Below are 13830 nucleotides of genomic sequence, written 5' to 3'. Positions count from 1 at the left end.
GCTCTGGTTCCCTCTCAGGACCGGTTCCTGGTTTCACTCCACTGAGGCCAAAACAGACCCCTGACGGGGCTTTGGTTCTTAGGTTGGTGGGGACTGTCCTGTCACCTGCCGAGATGTGCCCTGCGGGGTCCTGGCTGTGCAGAGGTTGGCTGGCTCCTTCTTGCACCCACTTGCTCTCTGGGGTTCCCGTCCTCATGTCCTGTTTGGTCCTGGATGTCCTTTCTGGGTGTGGTGTCCAGCATTAAAGTGGGACGCGGCCATCTCCCGTTACTGCCCTTCTCAGCTTTCCCTGCACATCTGCCTGAATCATTATCATTATCATCATCATCATCATCATCATCATCATCATCATCATCATCTTGGTGCAGGGATTGATGTCAGGGATGCGTCACCACTGAGCCACGTCCCCAGCACTTCTTACCTTTTTCTCACTAAGTTGCTTAGGGGTCACTAAGTTGCCCAGGCTGCCCTGGAACCTGCCGTCCTCCTGCCCCAGCCTCCCGGGTGCTGGGACCACAGGAGTGGACACTGCACCCAGCTGTTTCTCTTGTGCATCTGAGTGCCTCGTGGGTGGAATGTGTCCATAATGGTCCCAGGAGGGTGGTGGTTGGGTTTTCATCCCTGTTAATGTCCCTCTCTGGGTCTTAAGTGCCTGTTGAGGTGCCGTCTGTTTTGCTGATGTGACTGGAGTTTCCCCCGCTCTCTCTCTCGGTTCCTGTTGGCACAGAACATTCTCCTCCGTGCTCACCGTCAGCCTCTCTGTGTCCGTGAGCTGAAGTGTGGTTCCGAGGTGTGCCCAGTGGCAGGACCTGCAGTCCTGGCTGTGTGGGAGGGAGAGGGGAGGATCGCTGGAGCCCAGGAGTTCAAGGACGGCCAGGCAAGATAGGGAGACTCAGTCTGAGAAATAAATGAACAAAGAAAAGAAAAAATGAACCAAACAAACCAAAACACCAGATCAAGGGATCTGTCGCAGACAGTGTGCAGTAGAACTTGGTTTCCCACATTCCCTGTTGGTGCACGGTCGTTGTACGCCTGGTGGGTGTGCAGTTCCACGTTCACACAAGCACACAACGCAGCACTGTGACTCACCATTGCCACCCGTGTTCCCCTTTCTGTCCCTCCTCCCTCCTCCTGGCCCTGTCCTCTCCTCTGCTGACCTATCTGATTTCCAGGAGACCCACATTCTTTTCCTTTCCCTCTCTGGCTTCCACATATAAGAGGAAACAGGCCACCCTTGACCTTCTGAGTTTGTCGTATTTCACTTAACACAATGGTCTCTAGTTCCACCCGTTGTCCTGGAAACGCCATGTGTCCTTCTTCTTAATGTGAGTAGATCTCCACTGTGTGGACCCCGCGGTCTCTTTATCAGTCACTCGAGGATCACACCAGGGCTGGTTCCAAGGCCTGGCTCCTGGGAGGTGTGCTGCTGTCTGTCAACAGGGTGTGCTGTCCCTCTGCAGTAAGATGACCTGGACTCTTCAGGACAGACACTGAGGGTGGCACAGCTGGGGCGCAGGGGCTTCCGCGCCTCGTCTTTGGAGGAACCTCCACAGGGTTTCCATGGTGGCTGTGCTGATCCTCAGCCCCTGGGGGGTGGAGTGCTCCTTTTCTGCACCCCCAGCACTTAGTGTCACCTATTCCTGATGACGGGCATTCTGCTTGGTGGGGACGGAATCTCGGTGCAGTTTTAATTCCCTTCTCCTTGTCTGGTAATGGTGTCGAGTGCGTTTTCATGTGTTTGTGGACATTTCTGTTTCTTCTTTGAGAAGTGATTGGTTCGTTTGCTGATTCATTGGCTTTTTCCCTGTTAAGTTTTTGAGCTCTCTCTGTCTTCTGGATATTCACTTTATTCAGAAGAGCAGCGCGCAAGGGTCTCCCCCACTCCCCGGTTCTCTCTTCACATTAACAGCTTCCTGTCCTGCGAAGCTCTTTAATCTGATCCATCCATTCACTAAGTCTTGTCATTGTCCCCGAGTCTTCAACTTCCACGGAGACCCCGAGGCCGTCCTGTGTGCTGCAGGGTAGACAGAGGTCTTCCTCTGTGAGTCGCACATTTCTGGTCTAATTCCGAGGTTTGATCCATTTCCAGCTGACGTTGGGCAGGTGAGTGACCAGGGCCTAGTGTCATTCTTCTCCTGGGGTCTCCTGTTGTGGCAGCCCCGTTGCTGCAGGTGTCTTTCCTCCCATGTGGGTTGGCACCTGTGCTGAGCCCCAGATGGCTGGGAGCATGTGGGTGCTCCGTGACCTCTCTCCTGTCCCTCTGTCCCTGGGACTGTGCTACGTCAGGGCCATGCAGCTCTGTCCTGTAGCTCTCTGGTGTAAGGTGAGCTCAGGTGTGTGATCCCGCTAATACTGCTTTTTTTCCTTTAATTGCTTTGACTATTGTGGGTCTTCTGTTCTTCCAAACAAATTCTAAGACTTTTTTTCCTAGTTTCACAGAGTCACTGGAATCTGGTGGGGAGTGCAGTGGATTTGCGTATTGTTTTTGGTGGTGGCCATTTTAACGATATCAGTTCTGGCTCTCCACGGACATGGAAGACTGCACCTTCTTCTTCTTCAGTTTATTCCCTAGTGTCCTACGGTTTTCACTGTGGAGGCCTTTCACCACCTTGGTTACTTTTATTCATATTTTTTTTCTTCAGCTTATTGTGAATGGGACAGGGTTTTTTTTTGTGGGGGGCGGAGTGGGTATTGGGGATTGGACTCAGGGGCACTTGACCACTGACCCTCATTTTGTATTTCATTTAGAAACGGGCTCTCCCTGAGTTGTTCAGGGCCTTACTTTTGCTGAGTCTGGCTTGGAGTTTGTGATCCTCCTGCCTCAGCCTCCCCAGCTGTTGGGAGTACGGGTATGTGCCGCTGCACCTGGCTCCGACCGTGATTTTTTTATGAATGGGTGCTGAATTTTCTCAAAGGCTCTCTCTGAAACTCTTGAGACGACTAAGTGATCTTTTTCTTAATTCTATGGTTTGGTAACTTACATTCATTGATTTGAATGTATTAAATCATCCTTGCATTCCTGGGACAAAACAAATTTGGTCACGATACAGGTTCTTCTTAATATGTTCTGGAATATAATTTGCCAATATTTTACTAAGAACTTTTGCATCTAAGTTCACGAGCAATAGTCATCTATAGTTTACTTTCCGTGATGTGTCCTTATCTGGTTTGATAGGAGTGTGGTATTGGCTCTAGAATAAATTTGAAGTGCTCCACCCCTTTCTGGTTCACAGAATAATTTGAGGAGCACTGAAATCAGTTCTTCGTAAAGGTCTTCTAGGACTCAGCTGGGAATGTATCCTGTGGATTTCTTTGTTGGAGTCTTTTTACTTCTGCTTTTGTCTTGTTACTAGTTATGGGTCTGTTTAGGTTTTCTATGATTCAACACTGGCAGGTCAAATTTGACTAGAATAGATCCCTTTCTTCTAGGTTTTCCAGTTTATTGGAGCATGAATCTTCAAAACAGTCCCTAATGATCCTCTGAATATCTGTGGTAATTTCTTTTTTTATCTCTATTTTTTTAAAATTTGGGACTTGTCTATTTTTCTTTTGTTTAGTGTTAACTAAGGTCTCATCAATCTTGTTTATGTTTAGGGTCAAGTGACTCTTCATTTTACGGGTCTTTTGTATCATTATTATTAGTTTTTGGTACCAGGAATGGAACTCAACCCCTGAGCCACACCCCCAGCCCTATTTTGTGTGTTGTTTAGAGACAGGGGCTCACTGAGCTGCTTAGGGCCTCCCTTTTGCTGAGGCTGGTGTGAACTTGTGGTCCTCCTGCCTCAGTCTCCGGAGCCGATGGGATTTACAGGCCTGCACCACCTCTCCTGGCTCTTTGTATTGTTTTTTATTTCTAATTTTATTAAATTCAGCTCTGATCATCATCATTTCCCTCTTTCTACTTGCTTTGGAATTGATTTGTTCCTGTGAGTCAGGGGTGTGAGATGAATGACCAGGTAGTTTATTTGCTGACTTTCTGATTTTCTTCTGTGGCCATCACAGCCATGAACTCTTGTCTTAGAACCATCTTCCTAGTGGCCTAGAGGCTCTGGAATGTTGTGTGGATGTTCTTATTTCATTCCAAAATTTTTAAATTTCTCCCCTTTTTTCTTTTATCATCCATACATTGTTCAAAGGTGTGTTCTTCAATCTCCATGTTTATATGATTTCTGTAGGTGTTTGGAAAGGTTGATTTTTAAAATATATTTTTTAGTTGTTGATGGACCTTTATTTTATTTATTTGTAAGTGGTGCTGAGAATTGAACCCAGTGCCTCACACATGCTAGGCAAGCGCTCTACCGCTGAGCCACCACCCCAGCACCCCCCCACCCAGGTTGATTTTTTAAAAAAATATTTATTTTTTAGGTGTAGATGGACACAATGCAATGCCTTTATTTAATTTATTTAGTTAGTTTTTTAGGTGGACACAGTATCTTTATTTTATTTTTATGTGGTGTTGAGGACCTAACCCAGCGCCCTGTGCATGCCAGGTGAGTGCGCGACTGCTTGAGCCTCATCCCCAGCCCCAGTGCCTTTATTTCTATGTGGTGCTGAGGATAGAACCTGGGTCCCGCCCGAGCTAGGTGAGCGCTCTACCACTGAGCCACAATCCCAGCCCTGTAAAAGGTTGATTTTTTTAAAAAAAATTTTCTCATAGCTTTATTGAGATACAATTGAAGTACAATACAATGTGCACATTGTAAGTATGCAATTTGATCAGTTCTGACCTGCACGTAAGTAACAGTCAATACACAAAACATTTCCTTACTTTTTTAATATTTGAAATCTTGTAGACCATGTCTCCTGCATGATTTATTATATTAGAACTCAATCACCTTGAGATATATAGAACCCCACCCCGACGTCAACTGTTTCAAAATTAAGTGGTGCACCTGTAAATATCTCTAAGTGAGGGAAGAAAGCCCAAGAGAAGTAAATTAAAGGTGCCTTTTCATCCCAGAGATCCTGATATTTTAACTAAGCTTAAAACATAGTGGGGTCTTGTTATTAATCCATTCTTGCAGTCTAAGTCATTTAATGGGAAAGTTGAGACCACTTACATTCAGTGTGACTGTAGAGATGTGCTATTAATTCCCACCATTTTGATTTATCTTTAATGTCTAAGTGGGTTTTGTTTCTCATTTGCTTAGTTACTCTTCAGATGAGGTTCACCTGTTGGTGAGCTCTGTGGTTTTTTAATGTGGTTTTTTATTACTTTTGAGTTAAATATTTTTACAAGTGTTTTCTATAGTGCCATTTTAGTAGTCACGGATTCTTTTAGTTTCACTTCTCTTGGGAGGTTTTCATTTCTTATTTGATTCTGAAGGATAACGTTTCTGGATAGAGCAATAGTTGTTGGCCGTTATTTTCTTTCAGGGTTTGGGCCACATGATTCAAAGTCCTCCTGGATTTTCAGGATTTGTGCTAAGAGATTGGAAGTAATTCTGACAGGGCTGCCTCTAAATGTAAACTAACATTTTTTACTTTTGAAACTTTTAAAATGGTATTTGTTTCCTGTATGTTAGGCATTTAAATCACAATATGTCATGGAGAGGTTCTTTTTAAAAAGTCTTGGCTATCTGGTGTTCTGAGTGCCTGGTGACCCTGGATGCTCATTTCATTCTTCATGGATCCTACTCAGGGAAAAAATAACAAAATCATTCAAACCTTAAGAATGAATGTCTCTGTGTATCCCCCGTATCTACATCTTCTAAACCAGGAGAAGGCACCCAGACTGTGCATATTTGCCCCAACCTACCTGTTTTCTGGTGCTGGGGGTAGAATCCAGAGCCTTGTGAATGGAGGCTGGCCCTGGGCCTCAGAGCGGCCTGCTCAGCCCCCAGCTCCATCCACTCTAAGGGCACCTTCCTGTGCTCATGGCCACCGTCAGCACCTGGTTGCTGTTGTAGGTGTCCCCACATCAGCCTTCCCCAGTGCGTCCCAGGGTCATGGTCTTATTTCCCTGTGGACCTCACGGGTGTCTGGGAGTCCTCCCCTGGAGTGAGTGAGGGGATGCTCCATGTCGATGGAGCAGATGTTGGGGTCCTTGCCCAGGGCAGCTGTGGGCCCATCCACCCACACTCAGCTCAGGCTTCAGCCTCAGGGAGCAGGATTTGCTGCTGACTCCTGCTGGAGTGTGTTCCAGGGAAGGAAGTGGCCTCCAGGTGACTTGCTGGCCTCACAGATGGCACTGCATCCAGACCTCTCTGAATGTGACACTTTAGATGCTCATTCACCACAGGTCCAAAGTAATCTAGGGACTTGGGTCCCTGCAATGTTCCACCCTTGCCCAGGGCCACTCCCTTTGTGGTCCACCCTGCATGCCTCAGGGCCAGTGCACACAGCTGGGTGAACTCTGCTGGTTGGTCCTGTAGCCCAGCTGGTCTGGTAGCCCTGCTTGGACTGTGCTCAGCTGGTGCTCACTGCTCAGGGATGGCCATGGTGGGTAGCAGCAGTCTGTCTTGCCCTCATGGGCCTCAGTCCTGGGCAGGACCCAGTGCCTATCTGGAGGGTGGGGCTCACGTTGTGTGCCTCCCTCTTGGCAGCCACACTTCCCTCCTGTGCTTGGTTGGTGTGGTAAACTTCCTGTTCCTTCTCCAGAGAACACAGTCTTGACTGGAAACAGGAGGATGTGGGGGGTGCACTGGACAGGAGCTGCGCAACCACCTTTAAGTCCTGAGTAAAGGGGAATGAAATGGTACTGCACCCATCGCAGTGCAATAGGACTCTACCTCTGCTCCATAGAAAGGTGCAGCTCTGCGGGTGGGCGTCACCTGGTGGGGTGAATCACACCCACCTATTTGGTAACCCTACCCTTTTCCCTTTTTTGGATAGAATGTTCCGTGGATTGGCTCCCCAGTAGTAAAACCTGGGTTCGAGGTGTGCCCTCTCCTTCTTGCCTGCCTGGGCTCCTGTGGGAGCTGTGGCTGAGGAGCCGTCACTGAACCCAAAGAAAAATGTATTTTCTGTGTCTGTGTCTTTATGTAGTCAGCCCAGATTGACGAGGAGTGACCCTGATTGATGTAGTCACATGTCCCTTCAGTAGGACCCTGGGCTAACTGGGGACCTGTTTCCTGCACCCCCTGGGGCAGAGTGGCCTTGTCATCTACCCTCTTCCAGGCACTGGGCTCCTCACCTGGACCTGCAGGAGTCAGTGACCCTCCCCAGGGGATTCCGACTGTCCCCAGGGAGGAGGTGGCCAGAGCAGACCCAGGCTGACACAGCAGCACCATCAGGTGGGCCTCACCTGTGGGCTCTCCCCCTCCCCCCTTAGTGTGGAGACCCACAGAGGCTCCTGGGCAGGGCCTGGGCCTGGATGCCCGCTGCATTGGTCTGACCCCAGGGCTCCTGTCCCCTGAGCTGTGTGCCAACCGTGACCCCAAGGCACCATCCCAGAGCCGCTGGCCTGTCCCAAGCGTGTGTGGCAGAGGCTCATCCTGTGGTGCTGGTCCAGGTACATGTCACAGGGGGACCACGGGGTCCCCGAGGCCCAGGTTCCTGTGGGTCTCCTGCAAGTGGTGGTGATGGAGGGCTGAGCAGCAGGTGGCTCCTCTTCTGTTAGGTAAAGGTGAGGTGAGCTCTGTCCTTTTGGACACACCTGGACCTGGGGAAGGCCTCCTGGAGGGGAGCTGGGAAGAGCTGCCTTCAGAACAGGAGCAGGCCCAGGGGACCTGGGGCTCCATGGAGCAGAGACGCTGGTCCCACCCCCAGGTCCCTCAGGCCTGTGCAGTCTCAGAGTCGAGGTGGACGGTGGCAGGTGGCCTCGACCCACACAAGAGCAACCCGAGGTCGCCCCAAAGATGGTCGTGAGTGACATCTGCCTGTGGACGGCGACTTTCCCCTGGGTGTGGACCTGTCTAATTCCTTGTTTCAAACCCCATCAGAACTGTGGGGGCGGTCACTGAGCCCCTGGAGTCGGCAGCAGTGGTCCCGCCCACCCTGCCCACGACCACATGGACCCTGGCTCCATGACTGTGCAGTCTGTGGGGACGGCCATCGCCCTGCGTTCCAGGGACCACCCAGTCTTCCTGTGACCCATGTGCTGGTCTCTCTGCCAAAGCCACTGCCTGAGGGTCTGTGGCCTCTCCTGGAGGACCCCAGCAGCAGAGAAGGAGCAGGTGCTCACCCTGCTCAGGGCCGCAGCGGGCTGCTCACACAGGGTCACCCAGGGGCCAGCCTGGCGGGTGTGTGAGGCCCTCAGTGGCACAGCAGGGTTCCCGCATGGAGGTGACAGCAGGGCCAGCACTGTCCCTGCTGATGGTGCTGGGGATGCTTTTGAGTGTGCTCATAAGTTCAGGTGGACAGATATCCCTGTATAGAGGACACAGTGGGGACAAAGGGAGTCCAGGGACATTTGAGGATCCTACAGTGCCGGCTGGACAGAGCAGGAGGGGGGTTCTGTCCCACTGCCCAGCAGGACAGCTGAGCCGACAACAATGCCCCCAGACCTCAGCACAGGGGAGAAGGTCAGGAGGGTTTACAAAGCAGGGGTGAGGGTCTGCCCCAGGTGACCTCGCACCTGATTCATCACTGCTCAGGGTGAGCATGCCTGGCCCTCACAGTGTCCCCCAGAGAGCTGAACTCATCGTGTGTGGGTTACAAAATGCCAACAGCCGTATGTCCCCCCGTGGCGGAGGGGCCTGAGGAGCAGGCAGGCTGCATCTCCAGCTCTGAACCCTGGAGGGGGCAGCCAGGAGGGGCAGGTCCGGCTGCCCCTGATTTCTACCCAGTGACAGTGGCCGTCCTCTGCCCCTAGAGCTGAGTGAACACCAGCACACAGGCCAGAGCCTCCTGCGTGTCTGCAGCCAGCCAGGGTGTGGGGACCTGCTGCAGCCCAGGAGCAGCTCCCAGAGGGGACGTGGACCACAGCCCCTGCTCCTCCCAATGACCTGCGTCCTGTGTGTCTCTTCCTTCCCCGTGGACAGCTGCCCTCCTGGACCAGGGTGCAGGACCTGCATGAGAGGCGTGAAGCCCTTCTCCTGGGGCAGTGGCTGTGGTTCATGCCATTTGCTCCACCCTGTCCTTGGGACCCTGTGCTGCTCCTGGACATCTCCTGCAGGGTAGGGTCCCCTGCGTGTCCAGCAGCACCTGCCATCTAAGGTCCTGGCTGAGGTCCCCCGTCCTGCCTGCTGGTCACCCTCTCACACCCTGGGTCTCTGCCCACAAGGTCGCAGCCTCAACAAATATTGGAGTGAAACATGGGAATTCCTTACCTGAGACCAGGAGGTCCAGGGGGTCACTGGGAATTGACCACACCTGGGGTTTGCTCCTATAATAGCCATAACATGTGAATGTCCACCTGTGGGTGGGGTTAACAGGCCCCACAGGGAACTGGGCCTGGAACTGCCCACTGGGTTTTTGCTGTGAGTCCAGGGTCCAGGTGAGGTGGTGTCCTCCTTCCTTCACCAAAATAAAGCCGTCAAACTCCTTCCATGAGCCACACTGGAGGGTCACGTTCCCTCCTGAGGTCAGCACAGGGCTGGGCAGGGCTGAGAGGCTGGGTTTGCTGTAGAATCCTAGGAGAGAAGGAGGCAGGTGTTCATGGCTCCCTCGTCCCCCATTAATGGGCTGTGAGAGGGACACCTGGGGGCAGACCCCTTTCCTGAGGCAGAGCCGGGGCCTGTACCCCTGAGTGTCCTCTCACCTGTCACCACCAGCTCCAGGGGGTCACTGTGCTGTGAGGAGCCAGCAGGGCTCTGATAGTAGCATTGATATCCCCCGACGTCCTGCGCAGTCATGGTGGGGATGGGGAACATGGCCCTGTTCCCTGGACCCTGTAAGGGTCTTCTGCATGTGGGGCTCCCGGTCCTTTCCATAATGAGACAGTACTCGTGGGCGACCAGTGATCCCTGACACCAGAGGGTCACTGACCTTCCACGGGGAATGACAGGGCCTGGTTCTGCCCACAGGTTGGGCTTGGGGAGGGTCCCTGCAAGAAAACCAGAGGCTGGGTCCTGGCCTGTCCCTACCCCAGGTCCTCTGCCCTACCTTGTCACCACCCTCGGCCCAGGCTGCTCCCTTCTCTCCTGAGACCCCAGGGGCTGAGCCTGGGCAGGACGCGGGAGGCTGCAGGGCACTCACCTGAAGACCCCCGGGGGCTCTGTTGCAGACTCAGCCCTGGAAGAGAGGTCCCCGTGAGGAGCTGGCATCTCAGTGTTGGGGAGGATTATTGTCCCTTGTGGTCACAGCAGCCATTTGGTACCATATGAGACTAAGACCTGAGGGTTCCCTGTGAACAGGCACCTGGGACCCTCCCCACCCAGCCTGTGTCCCTCCCTCCACCAGCACTGACCGAGGCAGAGGAGGACAGGCAGGGTGGACCTCATGGCGCCTGCTCTGAAGACTCCAGCGTCCAGAGAGGAGGGTGCAGGCCCTGCAGGTCAGACAGCACGGAAGTGGTAAGCAGGGGCTGCTGCTGGCCCCTGGTCCCCAGAGCTGTGCACCCACCGGATAGGGCAGCCACTCTTGGTCCATATCTGGATTCCTCCAGGCAGGGCTCAGGGGAACTTCGTCCCTTTGGGACATCTCAGCAGAGATCTGAGGTCCCCTGACCCTGAGGGCCTTATACACTGACCTGAATGCTGCCCATCCATGCCATGTCACTTGCTGCTGGCCAGTCCCTCTGACTGCACCAGGGGCACCCTTAGCTCAGCACCCTGTCAGGTGGAGACCCTCAGGCAGTGCCTGGTCCCAGGGGGTCCTGTCTCCAGCACTGGAGCTTCCCTGCTCACCAGGTGACCCGCCCACCCTGGAGACCCCAGAACGTGAACACCTCAGCCTTTTGCAGATCTGGCTGAGGCCAAGGAGGGGTCCGGGCAGGTCTCAGAGGAGAGTGTGAGCATCAGTGTCCAGCGTCCGTTTCCTTTGCTACCAGAGGACCCAGTGCAGAGGATCCCAGGTCCCCTCATTGTTGCCACCTTTCCTTCTTGGAGAAACCCTCATGTTTTGCCAAAACCACAATCTGCGCCTGGGAGGATCCTCGTGGGTCCCTAGATCAGGTGGCTTAGATGGAGCACTTGTGGGACAACCACACAGAGGTAACCCATGTGGACTCTGCCCTCCCAGGACTCTGCCTGTCCCTAGTGTTGGCTGTGGCAGGTCACCCTGGGCTCCTCAGTGCATGACCTCAGCTTCCCAGGGGTCCCCCCTCCAGCCTGGGCTCTGGAGGCCCAGTGTCTTCAGGAGGGACTTTCCACCATGTCCTCTGCTGCCTCCCCTTCCAGGGCACAGCAGGGACAGGAGGTGGGTGAATTGGGGCCACATTGGGGGCAGGATGGAGGAGCTGAGCAATGAGCAGGATGTGGTCACAGGACCCTCACACCCTGCAGGTTTGCTGCGTCCTCCCCACAACAAGGTGACCAGCTCTCTCCCCGCCATGGCTGGGGGTGGGCAGCTGCAGAGGAGGCCTGGGTGCAACCCCAGCCCTGCAAGGCCCTGTTCCCCCTCCTGCTGCCTGCCTCTGTGTGCACACTGCAGGCTCCACGTGGCCACTTATGTCCAAGGAGACATTTCAATATGTCTCAGCACCTCTCTTGGTCTGTGGGATCAATGGATTCCCTGCCTCAGCCCAAGGTGATGAGGGTGCTCCTATGGAGCATGAACGGGTCCCTGGGTGCTCTGTGCTCCTGCTCCTGTCCTGTCCCACAAGGTGTCCAGGTCAGCAGAGGTGGGGGTTCTTGACCTGCTTTGCATCCTGGGCGTTCACTGTCACAGGTTCTTCCCTTTCCCATAACCTGGGAGCACGTCCCTGTTCAAGTGACTCTGCCTTCTTGACCTTCATGTCCTCTCATTCCTTTGATATCTTTTGTTTGTTTGTTCTGAGTCCTTTGCGGCCCTGAAGGTGGACCCAGGCCCTGGGGGTGCTCTACAGGCCTGTCCCATGAGCTACGTCCTGTCCAGTCCTTTAAGTTTTTATGTTGAGTCATGGGGTTCCTAAGTTCCCCAGGTGGCCTTCAACTTGCCATCCTCCTGCCTTGGCCTCCAGAGTCACTGGAATTAAATCCCTGGGCCCCTGAGCCTTCCTGGTCTCTATAAAGTCTTCACTAGTTTCCTTCCATCTCCTCCTTGTCCTACTATAATTGAAATGAGTAGAACATCCTCTTCTAATTCACAGTACTTTTCAGGTTTTGGTGCTGAATTGCTGTGTCGTCTTTGAGAGACTCAGGTGCACCTAGAGCTCAGAGACCATGGTACCTATTTGTCGGCATCAGCTCTGAGCAATTTCTCTCCGTGTCACAGGTGCTTCATGGTGGTGCGTTCCCTGTTTCTTTCTGGAGACGCTGCAGAGTCGAACTCTGCTCAGTGCTGAGGGGGCCCTAAGCCTGGAGGGAGGAGCCCTCTGCAGAAGGCCGTGGGCACAGGCATGGTCCTGGGTGGGGCCCTTGTGACAGGGGTGGAGGGCACTTCACCTCCCACCAAACCTGCTGCTCCTGGTGCCCAGTGGCCGACTCCTCCCACAGTCCCTTATCTCAGAGGAGGACGTGGACAGCACAGAGAGGGAGGAGCTCCCCCTTCAAAGCCCTGTGGGGCCTAGTGAGACTTTGGGCTCCTGAGGGCCCAGCTGCTCGGAGGCTCAGGAGCCTAGGGATGTCTTGAGTCCAGGAGGCCAGTGTGGGCAGCACAAGAGTCCTGCCTCAACAACAAGCAAACCATCAGCAGATACAGTGTGAAGGGCAGAGACCAGCTGCTGTCCCACTGGGTGGGGCTGGGTGACCGCTCCCCGTGCCCAGGTCCTGGTGTCCACCCCCGCCCTGACAAAGACACACCTCGAGAACCAAGTGGAACCTGAAGGCCCTGTGAGCTGTGGTCACCAAGGCACCCGCTGACCTCCAGAAGTCCTGCGTCCTGCAGAACCACACTGGGAACCCCGATTGTCATCTCCTGAGTCACCACCCCAGCCCTGGGGACTGGAGGGCACACAGCTGTGATGTGCAGGTGAGATTTGCAGAGGGTGGATCTATAGTGCTCTCACCATGAGAAGGAACAAGGGAGAACGGTAGCTGTGGGGCAGCTGGGTATGTCCGTGAGCTCAGTGTGGAGCTCATGTCACAGTGTAGACATATCCCAACATGACAAATTGTGTGCCCCAGATATGATAAATATTTATGTGTCATTAACTATAAATAAGTCCCCAGGAATCTTCACCATGACCTTGGTTTCTCCCAGAGTGGACAGGCCTCAGCGTGGTTGCTCCTTCACTTTCTCCATGGACGGTTACATTAAGGAGGGCTGGGGAGGGGCAGTGGGGAGGCCTGGACCCCACCCAGCACCAGGAGGGAAGCATGAGCCAGGTCAGGCATCTCTGGGGTGTGAGAGAAGCTGCGTGAGGCCTCATACCGTGGCCATTGCTCACCCCCTTTCTCTTCCTGGGCTGAGATGAGCATCATCCCCTAGAGGGGGCAGAGGTAGGACGGGGCAGCTGCTGGGTCTGGCAAGGCCTCCTGTCTCCCCTCTAGGGTTTCCTGGTCCCCAGTGATGGCCCGTGTCCCCCTTCCTCCTCTCGGCCATGTGCTGTGGGAGGACCTGGCAGGTGGTGGGCAGAGCCTTCAGCTGTCCACACTGGGGAGGGGTGTCATAAGGAAAATGTTCCTGGACGAGGAGCATCCATGACAATTCACATTAATTTGTAGCCATGTAGGAAAATGTCATTTTCATTCTTTGGTACAAAACTGTAGAGAAAATGTGTTTCCTTCCTTGGGAGGAAATCCTGGGCCACCTTCAGGCAGCCAGCTGGGCATTGGGTGGACAGGAGGCTGGAGTGGGCCTGGGACCATCACAGAGGCCAAGGGCCAGGTGGGGGCTGCAGGGAGAAGCTCCCAGCAGGAGCCCAGG

The 13830-nt window shown here is 53.7% G+C and overlaps 1 protein-coding gene across 1 annotated transcript in view; it reads right to left on the bottom strand.

Moving 5' to 3' along the window:
* Positions 1 to 5946: 5946 nt before the first annotated feature.
* LOC110597288 (leukocyte immunoglobulin-like receptor subfamily A member 6) overlaps positions 5947 to 13830 on the bottom strand; it is a 30771-nt gene continuing 22887 nt past the window's right edge. Inside the window, exons 6-9 of the mRNA XM_078033299.1 lie at positions 13352 to 13358; positions 9644 to 9786; positions 9213 to 9515; positions 5947 to 6059 (exon numbers count right to left, since the gene is read on the bottom strand). Coding sequence (XP_077889425.1) covers positions 5947 to 6059; positions 9213 to 9515; positions 9644 to 9786; positions 13352 to 13358 — 566 coding nt within the window. The remainder of the gene's footprint in view (positions 6060 to 9212; positions 9516 to 9643; positions 9787 to 13351; positions 13359 to 13830) is intronic.

This window comes from Ictidomys tridecemlineatus, chromosome 15 (genome assembly GCF_052094955.1).
Source record: "Ictidomys tridecemlineatus isolate mIctTri1 chromosome 15, mIctTri1.hap1, whole genome shotgun sequence".
NCBI classification, from domain to species: domain Eukaryota; kingdom Metazoa; phylum Chordata; class Mammalia; order Rodentia; family Sciuridae; genus Ictidomys; species Ictidomys tridecemlineatus.
The sequence above is the reverse complement of the archived record's forward strand: the minus strand, read 5'-3'. Positions and strand labels throughout refer to the sequence as shown.